The sequence below is a fragment of the Penicillium subrubescens genome, assembly GCF_028828155.1.
Source record: "Penicillium subrubescens strain IBT 31985 chromosome Unknown utg000006l_segment0_segment0, whole genome shotgun sequence".
Lineage (NCBI taxonomy): Eukaryota > Fungi > Ascomycota > Eurotiomycetes > Eurotiales > Aspergillaceae > Penicillium > Penicillium subrubescens.
Window position 1 is genome coordinate 1,808,178 of NW_026643156.1, and position 18,599 is coordinate 1,826,776.

The window sequence follows — 18,599 nt, forward strand, 5'->3', positions numbered from 1 at the left end:
ACTAACTAGGGGATAGAGTAGTTATGAGATTGATATAGAATATTGTAATATACGATAGGTGTTGAGTATGATTAAGGCTGTTTCAATTGTCTATAATTATCTACTGTATGATGAAACTTGGACTACGCCAAATAGCAATGCTTGCATCTTCGTACAAGTTAGAATTCAATTCGAAACATCGACCTCCTTGGTCATGAAATTTGATAGTCGTCGTGGTGCCCTGGGTTTCCGGGCAGCGGGCCTTCTGGCTGGATGAGATGGACCCGGCCAAGACTCTGGTTGCTCCACCGTTGACGACTGTTGGTCAATGTTGGTCCAGGGCCTGGATGGGATCATCGGGGAGAAGAGGGTACGTACACTACGTATGTGTATGACTGTATGTATTGAGAAGGTGGGGTGGAATGCGTGGAAGCTTCTCTACGGTGTCGTGCTCACTGTACCACTGTCAAGGGCCCTGGCTTGGACCCGTGTTCTTCTTCTTAATTGTGTCTCATTCTTGTTCCTTGTTCCTGTTTCTTCTTCTCTTCTTCTCTTTCTCTCTCATCCTCCTCTTCTCTTCCATCTTTCTTCTTCCTCCCGTGTTTCTCTCTGGGTTGTATACTATTCTTTCGGGGAAAGATCTAAAAGTCCTTTACTCGTTTTTGAATCATTTTCGATTCTCAATTCCCCTCCTCATTCTCCAATTCCCCCTCTATCCTTCTATACAAACATCATGGCCAACGCTCCTCACGGTGGTGTCCTCAAGGACCTGCTCGCCCGCGATGCTCCCCGTCACGACGAACTCGCCGCCGAGGCTGAGACTCTCCCCGCCATCGTCCTCACCGAGCGCCAGCTGTGCGATCTCGAGCTGATCATGAACGGTGGTTTCTCTCCTCTGGAGGGTAAGTTGCCAAGTCCAATTGCGCAATTCGCCAATGTTTTACCCCTCCATTCTTTGCTTTTGTCTCTGCCTGCTGTTTGCCTACGTGGAATGAGCCCTCTCTTTTTTTTTTTGGAGCAGCGCGGGCGGAGATTGAACGGAGGGGTAAAAAGTGTAAAATGTAAATTGCTAACGCCGATCTCGCGCAGGTTTCATGAACCAGGCCGACTATGACCGGTATGTCTTTTTGCCGCCCACCCCACCCCACCCTCCCTACTCCAACACGATGATGCGATTGGAATGGCATTGGAGCCATTGTCTTATTTCCACGTCGAATAATTGTCTAATATTACATTCAGTGTCTGCCAGGACTGCCGTCTCGCTGATGGCAATGTCTTCTCCATGCCCATTACCCTCGATGTCACCCAGCAGATTGTCGACGACAACAAGCTCAAGGCCGGTGCCCGCATTACTCTGCGCGATTTCCGTGATGACCGCAACCTGGCCATCCTAACCATTGACGACATCTACCGCCCCGACAAGTGAGTTTCAAAGTTTCCACCCGTTGTCATACTTTTGCCTATCAACGCCAATCGCCAATGCCAATGCCATTGCCTCTCGCCAATGTCGGGGATTTCGTCGGGGTTGTTGGTTGTTGCTTTTTCCTCGGAGGTCCGCTGCCGATCCCCGCAAATACCCTGGCACAATCTGCAACGTCCGGCGTGCAGAAAGATTATCATGGGGACCACAAGACGGATCTTCGGTCTTTGATGGACAGGGGTGATGTTACTGTCGCTCTTTCTCTGCTTCTACATTGGCGACTGGCAATTGGTACTGGCATTGGCATTGAGCAGCGTTCTCGGTCGCATGCCTCGATTTCCTTACGCAATGAGGGTGCCGACGGGCGGCTCGTGCTTCTTAGTGGGTCTGGACGCTGACGTATTCTTTTCCCCCTGATTTAGGAAGAAGGAGGGTGAGCTTGTCTTCGGTGGTGACGAGGAGCACCCCGCTATCGTCTACCTGAACCAGACTATTAAGGAGCTGTACGTTGGTGGCAAGGTCGAGGCTGTTAACAAGCTGAACCACTACGACTATGTCGGTCTGCGCTGTAAGTTTTACTTCCGCCTCAATTGGTCCGGAATGCCTGCCAAGATCACAGCTGGATACTAATATACACTTGATAGACACCCCCGCTGAGCTGCGCGTCCACTTCGACAAGCTGGGCTGGTCCCGCGTCGTCGCTTTCCAGACCCGTAACCCCATGCACCGTGCTCACCGTGAGCTGACCGTCCGCGCGGCTCGCTCCCGCCAGGCCAATGTCCTGATCCACCCCGTCGTCGGTCTGACCAAGCCCGGTGACATTGACCACTTCACCCGTGTCCGCGCCTACGAGGCCCTGCTCCCCCGCTACCCCAACGGCATGGCCGTTCTGGGTCTGCTCGGCCTGGCCATGCGTATGGGTGGTCCCCGTGAGGCCATCTGGCACGCTATCATCCGTAAGAACCACGGTGCCACTCACTTCATTGTCGGCCGTGACCACGCCGGTCCGGGTAAGAACTCCAAGGGTGTCGACTTCTACGGCCCCTACGATGCCCAGCACGCCGTCGAGAAGTACAAGGATGAGCTCGGTATCGAGGTCGTCGAGTTCCAGATGGTCACCTACCTGCCCGACACCGACGAGTACCGCCCCGTCGACCAGGTCCCCGAGGGTGTCAAGACCCTGAACATCTCCGGTACCGAGCTGCGCCGCCGTCTGCGCACCGGCGCCCACATCCCCGAGTGGTTCTCCTACCCCGAGGTTGTCAAGATCCTGCGCGAGTCCAACCCCCCTCGCAACGCCCAGGGTTTCACCATCTTCCTTACCGGTTACATGAACTCCGGCAAGGACGCCATTGCCCGTGCTCTCCAGGTCACCCTGAACCAGCAGGGCGGTCGCTCCGTCTCCCTGCTGCTGGGTGACACTGTCCGCCACGAGCTCTCCTCCGAGCTGGGCTTCACCCGCGAGGACCGCCACACCAACATCCAGCGCATTGCCTTTGTCGCCTCCGAGCTGACCCGCGCCGGTGCCGCCGTCATCGCCGCCCCTATCGCCCCCTACGAGCACTCCCGGCAATACGCCCGTGACGCCGTCTCCCAGGCCGGCAACTTCTTCCTCGTCCACGTCGCCACTCCTCTTGAGCACTGCGAGAAGACCGATAAGCGCGGTATCTACGCCCGTGCTCGCCGCGGCGAGATCAAGGGCTTCACTGGTGTCGATGACCCCTATGAGGCTCCTGAGAACGCTGACCTCGTTGTCGATTGCTCCAAGCAGTCTGTTCGCAGCATCGTGCACGAGATCATCCTTGTGCTTGAGAGCGAGGGTTTCTTCGAGAAGGCCCAGTAAATAATTGGACTGGCATGGCATGGCATTGTGTCTTGCTGGATGATTGATTGATGGATCTTGTGATTTCTTTTCTTTACGTTTTTCTTTTGTATTCCCTTGGAGCTACATTTCCCCATAGAAGATGTCTATTTTGCTTTTTAATTGCAACTGGATTCCCCTAAATTAGACTTTACAATCGCATTTTTGACTGCAAATTGGTGTCTTGATTGTAGATGTTGACTACTCGAGCAGTAAATTTTGTATGATTTGATATCGAGCAGCTTCTAACGGGCGATGTCGATTGATTGAGAAAAGACAACGATCGTCGAGCTCGGCTACACACGGGACGGTGTTAAGCGCTATGATTAATAACAGTAAGTCGATCTACAGTAACTAGATCATGATGCTCTGTACTGTACTGAAGAAACATTTTGTGGTAACAATATAGTCACACGTGACCTTGAAATCGCAACCCCACGTTATCTTGGCAAGTGCCCTGCAAACAGTGCAAACAGGAAAGGTCAAGGTCCTCGAGCAATTCATCTATGAGCCTCTCGACACTCCATCCAGCAAACCAACAATGCTACCCCCTCGCGCCGCCCTCGGGCGAATACCAGGTCACTTACGACCGGTGCTTCCTCTGCGAACACCTGGTCCAAAGGTCCGCCTCCAACCATTCACTCACCGCAGCAGACTGCTTCTCTCCCCTCCGCCCGGCCGCCCTCAACTACCCTTCCTATCACCATTGACACCGATTCGCTCTCTCCCACCGCTCTCCATCCACCTGCGCCAGCACTTCGGGCGCTTGATCTCCACTGAAAGTCGCGCACACTTTAAGAAGCGTCTTTCCCGTGGCTTGAAGATTGGTCTCTCTTTTTATGCTATTCTCGTCCTCTTCCAGATCATCAAGCTAGGTTTATACCAGGAAGATATCGAGCATGAATGGCCTACGCCGGCGGAATGGTCTTGGAAAAGTCGTTGGTGTTTGCGCTCTGCCCAGGCTATCATGCATCCCGAGCATATTGGTAAGCTGATGACCAATTGGCCCATGGTCGCTGGTTATCTGCGCGAGCTGCTGGAGCGTCTGGAGAATACCGATGGGGAAGGCAAGGGAATCGTTGAACAGGAAGAGGGTGGCCTTCTCGTTGAAGGAGTTGGAAAAACCGGTCTGGATGTCTCTGCGAAGAGCGAGCACTGGCGCCGTGGCTATTTCCAGGCTCTTATGGGCGCGGCCAAGGCTGCGGAGAACCTGGATGGTTGGCTGACGGATCGGAAGCAGAAGATTTCTGCGCCGGCGGAGTATGTCGTTGGTCCGTCGAACCCGCGGCCTAAGCCGATGCCTGCGGGCCAGAAGAAGGTGCCGCAGGAGGAGGATTGTGAGGCTGCGTCTCCGCCGCCGGAGACCTTTTATATGAAGGTCCTCACTACGAAGGGCTTTGATACAAGGCAGAAGCTGGATGCTGCGCTTGCGTATGCGGATTGGCTTGATTATAAGGGTCTGGGTCGTACTGCGGGTGATATGTACACGTGGGCGCTGGATATTGCCGCAGGTGGACTCGAGGGTGATGCCAATAAGGTGGTAGATCTTGAGACAGGCATTCTGAAGAATAACGGTTCTGATCTGCCTTCTGAAAACATCCTTCGCGTCTCGACTGCGCTGGCTGTTCACAACGCCCGCCAGGGTAACCTGCCCACTGCGCTCTCCCTCTTTACATCCGTCCTCAAGGCACGACGCAGTCTCCCTACTACCCCATTCTTCAATCACACTTCCCCCCTCTCTCTCCCCTCACAAACACACGCTTCCAACGACCCAATCACCGGCTTCGTCACATCTCTCAAAAAAATCTTCAACCCACCCGAATACCCACCTGCCCTCCCATCAGGAAACACACCCCCCCTCCGCACCCCATCTTCCACCTGTGACGAAGCAGGCCTAATGACCTATATCGGCGAAATCCTCTACGCATCCTCATCCCGCGACCACGGCCTCGCCTGGACCCGCGACGCTGTCGAAATCGCCGAGTCAACCATGCTCCAACTCACCAGTCCCGAGGACAAACCCGCGCGCGCACGTTGCGCGCAGTGTCTCAAAGTTGGTCTCGAGAATTGGAAGGCCATGGTGTCAACACGTGTAGCACAGGCGAAGAAGGAGCAAGCTGAGGGTAAGGGTGCTGGCAAGTCTAAGTCCTGGTTTGGTAGTCGTGGATCGTCCCAGAGTGCCAAGGTTGAGGAGGTGAAGAGGTGGGAGGCGGAGGAGGCACTGCTGGAGGATCGGATAAGGAGGCTTTTCCCTGTGCTTGTGGGGGAGTCGGGGTTGGATTCGTTGTCGCCGAATAGTTCGTTGTTTGTGTGAGGTGTTTTCTAGTATTTGCATTGCATTCTGTGCCATTGGGTGGGATTTTGGATGTGGGCGTTTTCTTAGGTTGTATATCCCTGGTGTTGTATATAGTGTTGTGAATTGTATCAATATGATGTGTGGGTTGATTGCATATGACATCTTGTGCTTATTATATGGATTTGTGAAAGGTCGAGTCCCTTATTACGGGTTGTAGTGTTGCTCTAGTCGTGCTAGGGATCTATATAACTAGCCCTGAGAGGTTGAGGTTTGTATAAAGCTCTAGTATATGTAAGTCTAGCACTCTCGTTCTACAACTTGTCGAATGATGTCTCCTCATCTCTGAACTCCGGGCAAACCAGATTAGGAAGATATAAGATGTTCTAGGAGGGAGAAAAACATTTCCATCGTTATCTTCATATTTGCAGCAAGAAAGAGCATAGTGAACTCTAGATCTCAAACCTAGTATACACAGGCCCACCAATCCTTCATACATCTATACACACGTCTATACAAACCCTAAACCTTCACCTCCTCCCCCCTCCCCCCTTCTCATCCCCATCCATACTCCGATTCCCCAAAAATCCCGCACAAACAACCCCCTTCCCAACCGCACAAACAACCAACGGTACCCCCCTACCCACCCCCCTTCCCAAACCCGCACCAACAAAACACCCAGCAACCAACATAACCAAAAACCCCACCCTCCGATTCCTCCCCCGATTTTTTCTTCTAACTAACCCCGGATCACTAACAACATCCACAAATGCCGCCGTCGCCATCGCAGTCGTTATCTCTGTCATCCCTAACGACCGCGCCATAGCGACTTGCGCGCCACTCGAGAACGCGAGACATCCTATTACGATTCGAGCTGTGAGGCCATCGCGGGTTATTGGGTAGGTTTGTTGGATTGCGACGGCGGCGAAGATGAGAAGTGTTTGGATTAGATTGGTGAGGAGGAGGAAGCCGCGGATGCGGATCCCTAGGGCGTTGCCTGTTTGGCCGAGGATTAGGGCGCCGGCGACGAAGAGGGTGAGGCTTGTTGTTATGTTTGGGAAGCTGTAGCTTAAAGATTGGGATTGGGATTGAGGGGGGTTTGGGGATGTTAGGCCTATGGCGAGGAAGATGGCGTTGCCTGTTTGGTTTGAGGCGAAGCAGGTGTAGTCCGGCCAGGTTGAGGCGTCTTGGATGCCGGTTAGGAAGGTGAGGAGGAGTAGTTGGGTTTCTAGGAGGAGGTCTTCGCGGATTGGTTCTTTGAGGAAGGTTTCCAGGGGGGAGGGTTTGTGTTTTTGGTGGAGGGTTTCTGGTTTGGGGGTGGAGGTGATGGTGGTGGGTGTGGACATGGTAAGATAGGTATGGATGGATAGATGGTTCTAGGGAGGGAATGTTGTTAGTATAGTGTTTTTAGAGGGTTGTATAAGAGTGTTGATAGTGGTTGGACATCGTTAGACCTACTATTCTATAGGAGGATGGCCGTGAGTATACAGTTTGATAAGTAGCGTTTCCCCCTTCAGGGCTTCTTAGAAAAGATATCGAAGAGTGTGTATTATTTCAGGGCGTGGGATAAATATTTGAGATCAAGCAAATGGGAAGAGGTGTATAGAACTGAAGTAGATGCGACGAATTGCTTAATCAATAAATCGAAGGTCATAAGAGGAAACACTATTCAAGTCAGTTCAAACATAGCCCAGCCCGCGGCATTGAAAGCTTATATACTCCTCCACCTCTTACCATTGCCTGCTCTCTACTTACAGCTGTAGATCACCCGGACATTCCAGGCTGACGTATATCCAAAGAATCCCCGAGAATGCGGGATTCCCTTGCCCACGGAGATGGGTGAGATCGCCCACGAGGATGAATACAGGCAAGCTGGTTAGAATGTCATTTAGTCGGTTTACTATACTTTATTATGTGATATAGTAGGATAAGAGTCATACCAAGACGGGAGGCGTCTTAAAAGGTACTGCTAATATTGTCTTTCCCATCGTTCTGGGGGGTCTAATTAGACTTTCGGAGGGAGGTATGCTTTGTTATAGTTTTGCCCTTGCTTCCGGTGGTGGCGCTGATTATGGGGATTTGGAAGAGTCGATTGATTGTATGGCGTGTAGAGCTGCTAGGTAATTTTCTGGATTTCAAAAGATCGTAATACATTGGTCTGAAGGGACTCGTCAGGTGTTGAATTCATCCTATCGATCTACTACTATACACCCAATCACTGTGTATAACGTCTTGGCGAAGAAGCCATATAAGAACTTGGCAAATTTGAAAATTAGTTTCTAGCTTTCAAGTATTCAATCAGGACCCTATACCCAATGATATTCCAATTTAATGATTGTACACAATGTACAATGGCTAGTGTTAGGGTATCGAGTATCGCTTACACGTGATGTTGAGTGGGCAAATCCACGGCTTGATTGTGTTCCTCGCGGGTCCAACCTTAAATCAACAGATCCAGTATAAGTCTAGTAGTGGTCCAATCCAAACTGGTCTTACACTCCACCCATGAAATAGGCTCCAAAGGCTGGCCTGCTACGGTGCCTGGCCCCTGAAACGCTTTGAATCTCCCTGAGTCAGAGCCGCAGAGCCTCCTCTGCTGCCTGCAGCGGGGGCGATGAAAGTTCCAGCAACAAAACCTCCAGCAGCTCTGTCTTTGTCCTGGCACCTGCCCTGGATAGAAATGGAATAGGATGTCTGATCAAAGTCCGCCAAAGCTAAAGTTGGTACTAGCCTCGTATCAGCTGTAAAAGCATACAAACAACCCAAATCTGGTTGTATGCTCGTCACCGTTGCGCGACAGCCTCAATATCTGAACCTGACAACAAACTTCCACTTTACACTTCCACGCTACACTTCCACTCTACACTTCCACTCTACACTTCCACTCTACACTTCCACTCTACACTTCCACTCTACACTTCCACTCTACACTTCCACTCTACACTTCCACTCTACACTTCCACTCTACACTTCCACTCTACACTTCCACTCTACACTTCCACCGCGACTCTCATTTCCCCTTTCTTTCTCAGTCTACCTCAAGACCTTCCTCCCCCTCTTACTACGACCGTCTCCAGCATCTCCTTCCTCTGATCTCCCATCCATGTATTTTCCAACGATTTGATTTCGTCCCCTGCGATCTCCCAAGATTCAATCGTCATGCCGACCAGACACTTTCAGAGGGATCTGAATGAAGCCACCACCCTTGGCCAATTTCCGCACATCACTCGCGTCAGGGCTGGCGAAGGCGACGGATCAATCTCATTCACTTACACCGACACTGGAGCTGGCGATACATTTCATTTTGAAGCCATCGTTCCTGGTACGTTCCATGTTCCACCAAGCTCGGGACTGGTGGGTCTTCATCTACTAACCAGCCGCAGATCCCCATGATTACCCCTCAACCCACACTTTCTTTGTCTACTCCACTTCCGACAATGTCCCTTCCGAAATCACCAGGGCCGTCGATGAAATCGTCCCTCGGTTTGAAGGCTCATCGATCAATGATGTGCTGTCGACCTTGGACTGCGTCGTCTCCGACGTGATCCAGGGCTGCACCCCTCAGTCTTCCGAAGATGTGGACGACATTGCCATGTCTAGTGGTCAGGAGTTCGGTGACGACATTGAACTCTCCGATTGGACAGATGATGAGGATAGCTTCTTCGCGTCGACCGAAAACCCTGACAAGGTGCTCGAGAAAGTCCGCCGTGACTTGCGGGCTGCGAAGCTCGCGGGATTCAAGGTGGGATATCATGGCAATCCAGCGGGCTTGATCATCGTGTCATTGGCCATGCGTATCGCCAAAATGGGAATCTCGGAAGAAGCCATGAGCGCATGGAATGTGCGCCCGGCCGAATATTTGGTCCTCTTGATCCGCTACAGCCGATACCAGACCATGGAAGACCTTTACGTGAGCGGCGATTCAAAGATTCAGATGCGAGTTGGACTGTGCGATTCCTACAAGCCCTCCTTTGCCAGCACCACTAAAGCCTTCCAGGAGAATTTCACCCCTCGTGACCAAAGCCGACAGTCAAAGGTGGAAGACCAGGACCCGGGGCCGACCCTTCGAGGATTGTTCATCGGGACAGCCCTGGATAAGCTGCTTAATGAGCAATATCTTCATATCGTGAGGCTCCGATTGAAACATGGCTTTTCATGGACCGGCGCAGAGACATTCTTTCATGCTGGTCAAGGGAAATTTATCGGCCCTGATGACGCCAGCTCGCCAGAATTTGCCCTGCAGGATACCTGGATCACGCCTGCTCCGGGTTTCATGCAAACAGATCCTGTGGCCGACATGAATCTGACTCCGTCCGATATCTCATTCCCTCTTCTAACCAAGCTGTTTCTGCTACGTCACTTCGTCAAGTGCACCGAGTTCTGTCTCGTCTGTCACTGCAAAACCAACGATAGCTTCGAAGCGCTGAAGCCCTACGTGTGCTCGAACGGACTTTGCCTGTTTCAATATATGACCCTGGGCATTGGACCTAGTCTGGAATACGAGATTCGCACACAGCCGTATGTCGTTGATATGCTAGTCAGCTTGGCCTACGCAAGAGCCAAGTCTGGCCGTCTAACAGACTTCCCGATTGGACTCGGCCTCCATGTTCCGAATATGGCGCTACTCGACGCTGAATCTACTGATCCGTATGGTCCCCATAATGTTGTGACTTTGAGCACTCCTCATGACGACTGGAAGCCTTCAACATCCTATGAGGCTAAGTTATCTGGGGCCACAATGGAACTCTCGCACAAATTTGTCCCCAAAGTCAAGGTTGGCACCTGGATAGTCATCCTCCACCCGGAGACACCTGTGGCAGCAAAAGAAAAGACACAAGCTCCCTGGCATTGCCGGGTGCAGCGGGTTGGGGAGACCTCTGGACACATCACTCTATCCCCTCCTCTCGTTCGCGGCGTGCAGCTGTCAGAAAAGGAGGTCCTCAACAGATATCCGGTCTCGGCACCGATACGCTATGTCATTTACGACACGAACTTTGATGTACTCTCGGAAGATAGAAGACGGAGGACTATAATCATGCTCCTTGCGACCCTTCCCAATGTCGATTCGATGTTAGCTTTCCTGGGCGACCACGAATCTGGCAAGCTGCTTTCTTCATGGCATGAAATGATCACCCCGGCTGCATTGGATCTGCTGCGATGGATCGTCGCCTCCAATCGTTCGTGCATCTTGCAAGATGGTAGGCATGCAGATCACCTGGTATCCGCAATGGACGGATATCTTCAATTCCGGCTGGTTCAAGGAGCGCCCGACAAAGAGCAACGCTTCATGGAGGCTGTCAATCGGCATGCCCTGCGCACAAAACCTGCATGGCCCACAATTTTTGCCTGGCATGGGAGTCCAGTGCATAATTGGCATAGCATTCTCCGAGAAGGTCTGCACTTCAAGGCAATTGCAAATGGGCGATCCTTTGGAGACGGGGTGTATCTGTCGAGTCACCACGGGACATCGTTCCACTACGGAGGTTACAACGCAGGTGGCAGCTGGTCTCAAAGCAAGCTGAAAATCCAGTCCATGATATCCTTGAATGAGATTGTCAACAATCCAGCGGAATTTGTGTCAACCAATCCGCATTACGTGGTCAATCAGCTTGACTGGATTCAGCCTCGATACCTCTTCGTGCAAGTGGGAGACACGTCCACCTTGCTCGAGACCTCTAGGGGAACTGTGCCATCTGCAGTTTATGAACAGGATCCCGCACATCAAGTCTACGGTCCAGAAAACAAAGTTGTGCAGATACCCATCTCCGCTTTCAGCAGCAAGCGCCGACAGGGGTTGACGGCCTCGCCGCGCAAACCAAAACCGACCAGGAAGAAGAAAAGAAATTCCAAGGGCTCTCCAATTCCAATGGAATTCGACCAGTTTGATGATACAGCGAGCATTTGCACTGACATTGAAGATCTCACGATCCTTCTGTCTGACACTGAGAAAGAGCCGGATCAAGTTTCTTCGAAGAAGAAGAAAGTCGACACTGTCCCCAAGACCGACTTCATTCCTGGCACTTTGAGAGAGGCATCTTTGCCTCTAATGTCACCACCCGCTTACGCGACTACCCCGGCTACTTCCCTTCTCCAACGGAATCTCCGGGCAACCCTGAAGATCCAGGAAAACGAGCCACTTCATGAGCTGGGTTGGTACGTGGATCCATCTCTGATTAAAACGGTCTACCAGTGGATCGTGGAACTGCACACCTTCGATCCAAGCATTCCCCTCACCCAGGATCTCAAGGCTGCCAATCTCACCAGTGTTATTCTCGAGCTTCGTTTCCCACCGCAATTTCCGATGGATCCTCCATTTGTCCGCGTTATCCGCCCTCGGTTCCTCGAATTTGCTGCAGGTGGTGGCGGCCACGTCACGGCTGGAGGAGCTATCTGCATGGAACTGCTCACCAACTCGGGTTGGTCGGCAGTGACTACGATGGAAAGTCTTTTGCTGCAGGTGCGCCTCGCGATCAGCACCAAGGATCATCCGGCACGATTGGCACCACATGGTCGTAATTATGATTACTCTGTTGGGGAGGCTGTTGCGGCTTATACTCGAGCTTGCAGGACGCATGGATGGGCGATACCGAAGGATATGCAAGCACTTTCGTGGTGATGATGAGTTTTGAGAAGAAAATGGTGGCAGTTCACGCGGCAGCTAAATATTGTTATCCAGCCGCTTGCTTTGTTTTCGTCAGCCTTTTTTTCGTTCTGATCTTTATTCCTAGTCTGGGCCTCTGGGCCTGTTTCTAGCTTTGACGTTTTAGATACTTACACCATCAGGATATGAGATAGTTCAAAATGTAATGACAATCTATTCATTATGATTAAGTACAGGTTAGATCTTCTAAAGTCATATAAACCCCCCCCCCCCATCTCTATCACCAACAATAATCCATCTAATACCCTCCCTTACATCCCATCCTACTCCGCAGCAATCGCAGCATCCCAACACGCCTTAATCCTACTCCAATACTGCTCCGAATGCAACCTCATATGCCCAACATGCGGCGACCCCTCAAATAATTCAGTCTCAACACCCCGATACCCCAACCTCTTAACACCAGCAACATTCTCCTCCAAATCCTCATACCCAATAATCTCATCCTCCTTCGAATACAAATACAACCTCCAACTATCCCGACTAGTAACCCCCTCCTCATTCATAATCCGATTCGCCCACACCCCCGACGGCTCCGACCCCCTCACCCTCTCCAATAGATAATTCCCCCACAAAAACACCCACCAAAGCGCCTGCGTCACGATAAACGGCCACGGAAACATCTTCGCCGTTCCCACCGCCATAGCCCGAGACCACCGGCCTACCTGTGCGGAGAATACCAGCCCGCCGGGCGTGGAGTCGCAGACGAGTAGCTTGTGTGGGAGGGTTTTGTCTTTCCCGTGGCGCTCTTGGTATGCGACCATCGCTGCGGCGATGAAGATTCCGCCTGTGTTGGACATGGCGTGCATCAGGACACGTTCTTTGGGACTGTTGCCGCCGTCGCCGGTTGGTGTGGGGAAGACGGTGTCGATTATGGGCATCATTGCGCTGACGCGCTCGGGGAGGGGTTGGTTGGAGGCTTGGAGGGTTTTGGAGATTGCGACTAGGATTCGGGTTGAAGGGTAGAGGTCGGCGAAGCCGTCGGCGTATTTGGAGACATGTTTGGGCATGCCGTCGCCCCAGCCGAAGATTATGATTGTTGTTGGGTGGGAGAGCGGTGGGGGGTTGGTGTTTGTGGCATTGCGAAGGTAGATGCGATCTGATAGAGGGGTGAAGCCTGGGAATGGGATTGGTTTGGGTGGCATTTTAATGAAGCTGTGAGCTGTATAGCTTCTTCTTTGGATGTGCGCAAGTGATATAGAGGGCTTTTCGTGGCGTGACGCGTGTGGATGTCTAATGTTGTCTTGTTTCGTCTCTAGAAAAAAGCAACGTTGATGTTAATTATCGCTGTTCTAGGCTCCCTTTAGGGTTCTTATAAGAATGAAAGATGTTTCCGCTGAACCCCGGGTACGAGAAGGAAAAAAGTCCCTCTTTGGCAGTGCACTCCGTCGGCCTTGTTGGGAGATCTTGGTAGCTCCGTAGATAATTTTCTGAGCCAATGTCTTTGCAGTGAGTGGGGTCGTTGGGAAGTAGATGGACGCGTTGGCAAATCATGAGTCAGGATGGTACCTCGGCTTTTGCCTTTTTGGAATGAGATTAGATGATTAGAGATTGGGATCCACTTGGTGATTCCCTGGATAAACCAGTACAGTACATATTGGTGGTGTTGTAGTGTGATTGTATGGGCTGTTTGTACAAATTATGCAGAATTAGGAAATTTGAATGAGACTTGTAGCCAGTATATCTAATTGCTTAGGGTAGTTATTCAGGTAAAAAGGATCTTTAACTTGATAATCGCATGTGCGGAAAATGTCGATCGGGCACCGCAAGAATTCAACGGCGGGGGTATCCCGACGGAAGGTTTGATATTGAACTTTCCCTAACAAGAGATATGTACATTAAACTGACTTTCTTGATTGACTTGAATCATACTTTATCCGAATTTATCTAGGTTAGTTAGGTCAACGATCTACAAGTTACAACAAAACATATAGATATAGATGGCAATCTTCAGACCTCACAAACCCCGCTTCATTTCTATCGGATGATAGTTGTGGAAATGATGAGGGTAAAATGAAAATGACAGCTTCCTACACTCCTAAGGAAGTGTTCTGAATACGAGATCGGTGGCTAGAATGGGGTCGATTGCAGCCCTGAATATGGAACCGGATGAAATGGACCCCAGATGCCGATCTTCCTCGGTATGACGTGAGCTTACTGACGAGCAGCTTCGTATTTCAGAATCCAATGGAGTACAGTCTTCTTGAGAGTTGAAATAAACAGAATGGAACATCGAAAACGCCACTGGGATACTCTGTACAAGCGGAATCGATCTCGTAAAATCCGCCCTGACTGAAGAGAAAGATAATTCAAACTAAATTTGGCATGCTTTAGCTCATTGAATTCCAGAACCGTATAGTATTGTAGTATTTGCCGTGTTGCTCATAAAGTATATAATTTTTCTTTGCTATCGAATGCACGAGTCGCTGTAGATTATTTGAATCTAGAATCAAACTATATTTCCCAAGATGACCATTCATTATCCAATATTCATATGTTTCATGTCAAGTGTTCATCACAAGAAATGCCGGACCCATTCAAAGCATACCAGCAATAGCTATCACGGCAGCAGCCCCGAGAGGCGCAGCAGTAACCATCGCCTTAGCCGGAGCAGCCGCACCACCAGACGGAGTCTGCGTCGCCTGAGAAGCAGTAAACGACGCAATACCACCCGTAACAAGAATCCCCGCGGTCGCCAACTGCCTCGTAGGCAAATTCTTGTTCTTCGAAGAAGTCGAAGTCGAAATGCCCCTACCATCAACAGTACCACTAGCCTTGAAGCTCATACTGCAAGACGCAGACTCAGTGTAAGACTTCAAATCGCACTTCCACTCCCGGGTCACGGTGACAGCATTTTTTCCGGTAGAAGAAGCGGTGTAAACACCCGTAAAACTGGCGGTGGCGGGACCTTGGATGATGGTCCAGGGATCCTTGATATTGCAGCTGAGTGTGTTTGCGCCGGGCAGGCACTTGATTTGGTATGTTGTGGCGAGCGCGTTGATTCCGGCGACGCTGGCGGCGGTGCTTTCGTAGCGGGGGATGGTTATGTCCCAGTCTGGGTAGACGATGCCTTTGGTTGTGCTGCTGCTGTCGGCGGCGGCGACTAGCGTGGCGAGGGCTGAAGCTAGAAAGACGGAGGGGCGCATGATGTGAAGATGTAGATGTAGATGTTTTGGTGAGGTAGGAGAGGTTTAACGGTAGTGAATTTGATTACGCAGCAAATTGATTGAGATTTTGACCAGAAGAACTGCTAGCACCCAAGTGACAAATTTCAGGGAATTATTGCTTCGTTAAAAGTTCAAGCCGCATAAAGATTGTTTCGTTGCAGCCTTGCGTAAGACCCTCAGACCCCTGTTATCCATGGAGCTGGCGAACCAAAAGTGAAGCTTTCACTCTGGCCAAGACACCAAGCCGCTAATTTTTCCTGGGCTATCAGTCTGATTGGAGGTAAGCCAGGAAACCAAGCCAATAGTAATCCTAGAAGCGGGGAAGCGCACAGGGAACTAAAGAAGACCTTGGCTATGAGCCCAAAATGAGGAGTAGGAACAAGAGCTTGGCTACGCCGTGGCCCTTAGTGTTGCCAGCAATGGCTGCCCTCTCCGCATGGGGTTCGTTAGGTTGCCTGACTCGTGTACGGACAGAAGAACAGTCGCGGAATTATTTGCTGGCGCGATAACTTGTGAATCTGCTATTGAGGTATAGCAGTCCCGAGTCTCGGATTCGACATTCATTGTAGAAAACGATCAGTCACGCATCGAGCCTCGCCTCGCTAAAAGTTCTGTTCTCATCGTCGGGTCCGGAGCTTGTGTCCCTAGCATGGACCCTGCAAGACAGACTTGGTGGATCTCGAAGCCAGGCAGGCTTATCCGGCAAATGCTAACTCCACTCGTCAGTAGCCGCGAAAAACGGCCATACAAGATCAAATATGGAAGCAAGAGGAGGACGAGCGAGCTTTGAATTGAGGAGTTGGAAATGTGTGCTTCTCATGGGAGAGGAAATCGCCAAATTCATTGGATGGAAGGTCGGTGAGCTGCGAAAATTCAGGGACGAAGCGGCTCTCAAACCAAGTGTGGGGGCCAAATTATGGTCTGTGGATACCACGAGGAAGTTGTTTAAGTACATACCGTATCATTGAAGCTAGTTCATTTTTTGAATGATTGTAGACAAACTTATATTACAAACGGGTATCTTTAAATTCTATGCGTCGCTAATGGTTTATGATAGATCTTGAGATCCCGGCGCTTTCATCAGATGTGACCCTCTCGTCGCATGTGGCCGGCTGATCGAGTATGGCTGATCCGTGAAACTGGGATCATCTGCAAACACAGTTTCATCAACAACCTCTTCTTCGGGCGCAGGAATCGGAACCGGGTCAGAAACCTCCTCCGACCGGTAAGTATACACATAACCTCGTTCGAAATGTATATCCTCTGGCTTGATGTTGGGATGTTGAACATCAGGCCATGTCGCGTAAACCACGCTCTCGCCTCGCAGAATGTGCTTGATATTGAGCATTGTGCTATACACCACACCCCAGCTAGCTGCACGCTCCATTTGAATTCCACCCTCGTGCCCACTTTGATCAGTTCCCTTAGATGGCAATCCAGCAGATCGGTATGTTCCTGTCAAAGAGGGAAACGGCGCAAAACACTTGAGCAGGCCGCTCTTACACATGCGACCAAGTTCTAGATCAATCTGGTCCCCAGTCTGGAGCTGACCCTCGAAGCCGGACGGGTTCACTGATAAGGCGGCGAGGACACGCTGGGCACCGCGGTAGCTCATGGCATATGCTGGGGTGCAGGCGGCATCTTCCATAGTGCATACAAGTCGTGTGTCATCGGGTCTTATATTCTCTGGAGGGCCACGGTAATAAGTTGGGAGATGAGTCGATTTTAGAAGCGTGGGGTCGCCTGGAATCATGTAAAAAGGTAGTTCGTTCTTGCATGAGGCACCACAATGGCCGAGCCAAAGGATGTCCCATTCATCTCCGTAAGGAGAATCTGTGTGATTTTGAGTTGTGCCTTGAAGTGTTCGGACAGCGTGGGCAAAGGTTTGTAGCTGGAGTTTGATTGATATATCCCAATCGACATCGTCTTCGAGTATAAGGGCGGTACGAAGTCCTTGTTGGACGATTCTGGTAGAGTGTTAGCCGAAAACCAAAATCCGTCTTTATAAATTCGTCACATACTTTTGAGCTGCATTGAGATGCGCTCGGAGACAGGCATACTCCGTGGCAGAATGCTCTTGGTTCCAGTTCTGGAAGGTGTTAGCGATCAGATCGAGCCACAGGATTTAGAAATTACAAACATATGGATAGGTTTTGGGGTTTATCTCATCTGCATTCACTCCGTCGATAAAGTCAATCACAAACCCGGTCAGTGATGAGCCCAGGACTAATTGATCGCGCTTGTCTGTCCGACTCAGGATGTTGATAGCCAAAACCTTACTAAACTATACATTTGTTAGTTAAGACGAAACAGCGATGAATGTATCTCGACCCATGTACCCCTAGTGTAGCATTCATAATATCTTGAATACTGTCCTGGAACTGGTGTTCCTTCAAGGCCTCCTGCTCTTGTATCCTCTGTTCATCAGAGACCTTTTGTCCATTCCAGGACTCTTGATCTGCCTGCAATCGCGGGTCATGAAACCTCAGCCATGTCAAAGCACATGTGACAAGGCCTATAATTGGTATGATCCATCGTATAGACCGCGTTTGGTAAGCTACTTGAAAACCCATGTTGGCTATTTGTAAACTGGGGTACGGCGGACTACCCAAGCATGCCGAAACTCGAGAGTAACAAAGTGAGAAATCTGGCACTGCGTCCCTTTAAACAAGGGACAGCAGATTGGCCCCATTTTATCAGCCGTCTCCAATAGAAAAGCATAAAGCTTCGCCTCAGTTGGTCTGACGGGGCCAAAAGAGTGATGTGCGGCCGGGTGGAGACCATCGTGGAAGGAGTACACTGTACTCCGTACCGAGGATCGTTTCAATACAGTAGTTAAAGGGAGCGAGACTCATTATCGTTTCAGCGGTAGTAAAGTACTTTTATTTTCCAACTAGGAATTGAGACCAAGTCTGTTTTCATGTTTGTGTCTGGATAGATGCTGGGTTATGTTTTGTCCAGGGAGGGCCCCCACGCCTGCGGCTGAGGATAGAACGGGGGCCATGCAAGCGAATTAGAGTAACTTGAATGAAATTTGACCGGCAGAATCCTGAAATTGACCAAGTCCAATCACTAGTTACCGTAGCGATTGTTTGATGATTAATAGATCAGCCAGGGACCCTGAACTTCCTAATTAGGTAGGTGAAGGTACTACTATCCAGAGGCCTGGGACGTCAATCTTAGCCGGAGGGCGGTCCTGAAAGCGGTCACGTTCTACA

The 18,599-nt window shown here is 50.7% G+C and overlaps 7 protein-coding genes across 7 annotated transcripts; 3 read left to right on the plus strand and 4 right to left on the minus strand.

The window, feature by feature from the left end:
• Nucleotides 1-712: 712 nt before the first annotated feature.
• On the plus strand, nucleotides 713-3,242 carry sC (sulfate adenylyltransferase; the record flags this gene model as incomplete). The annotated part of the gene is made up of 5 exons (XM_057155082.1): nucleotides 713-881; nucleotides 1,069-1,096; nucleotides 1,219-1,401; nucleotides 1,822-1,967; nucleotides 2,044-3,242. 5 exons carry the CDS (start codon nucleotides 713-715, stop codon nucleotides 3,240-3,242), a joined length of 1,725 nt encoding a protein of 574 aa, XP_057006212.1.
• A 559-nt stretch (nucleotides 3,243-3,801) lies between these two features.
• On the plus strand, nucleotides 3,802-5,574 carry N7473_009144 (uncharacterized protein; the record flags this gene model as incomplete). The annotated part of the gene is made up of 1 exon (XM_057155083.1): nucleotides 3,802-5,574. One exon carries the CDS (start codon nucleotides 3,802-3,804, stop codon nucleotides 5,572-5,574), a length of 1,773 nt encoding a protein of 590 aa, XP_057006213.1.
• A 293-nt stretch (nucleotides 5,575-5,867) lies between these two features.
• N7473_009145 (YoaK family protein) lies at nucleotides 5,868-6,899 on the minus strand (the record flags this gene model as incomplete). The annotated part of the gene is made up of 2 exons (XM_057155084.1): nucleotides 5,868-5,898; nucleotides 6,298-6,899. 2 exons carry the CDS (start codon nucleotides 6,897-6,899, stop codon nucleotides 5,868-5,870), a joined length of 633 nt encoding a protein of 210 aa, XP_057006214.1.
• Nucleotides 6,900-8,712: 1,813 nt separating this feature from the next.
• N7473_009146 (putative ubiquitin conjugating enzyme) lies at nucleotides 8,713-12,169 on the plus strand (the record flags this gene model as incomplete). Its single annotated transcript, XM_057155085.1, has 2 exons — nucleotides 8,713-8,875; nucleotides 8,937-12,169. The coding sequence occupies 2 exons, from the start codon at nucleotides 8,713-8,715 to the stop codon at nucleotides 12,167-12,169; spliced, it is 3,396 nt and encodes a 1,131-aa protein (XP_057006215.1).
• A 308-nt stretch (nucleotides 12,170-12,477) lies between these two features.
• Nucleotides 12,478-13,359, minus strand: N7473_009147 (TMEM53 family protein; the record flags this gene model as incomplete). Its single annotated transcript, XM_057155086.1, has 1 exon — nucleotides 12,478-13,359. The coding sequence occupies one exon, from the start codon at nucleotides 13,357-13,359 to the stop codon at nucleotides 12,478-12,480; it is 882 nt and encodes a 293-aa protein (XP_057006216.1).
• A 1,392-nt stretch (nucleotides 13,360-14,751) lies between these two features.
• N7473_009148 (uncharacterized protein) lies at nucleotides 14,752-15,360 on the minus strand (the record flags this gene model as incomplete). The annotated part of the gene is made up of 1 exon (XM_057155087.1): nucleotides 14,752-15,360. One exon carries the CDS (start codon nucleotides 15,358-15,360, stop codon nucleotides 14,752-14,754), a length of 609 nt encoding a protein of 202 aa, XP_057006217.1.
• Nucleotides 15,361-16,429: 1,069 nt separating this feature from the next.
• Nucleotides 16,430-17,954, minus strand: N7473_009149 (uncharacterized protein; the record flags this gene model as incomplete). The annotated part of the gene is made up of 4 exons (XM_057155088.1): nucleotides 16,430-17,348; nucleotides 17,403-17,470; nucleotides 17,522-17,665; nucleotides 17,721-17,954. The coding sequence occupies 4 exons, from the start codon at nucleotides 17,952-17,954 to the stop codon at nucleotides 16,430-16,432; spliced, it is 1,365 nt and encodes a 454-aa protein (XP_057006218.1).
• Between the last annotated feature and the right edge of the window lie 645 nt (nucleotides 17,955-18,599).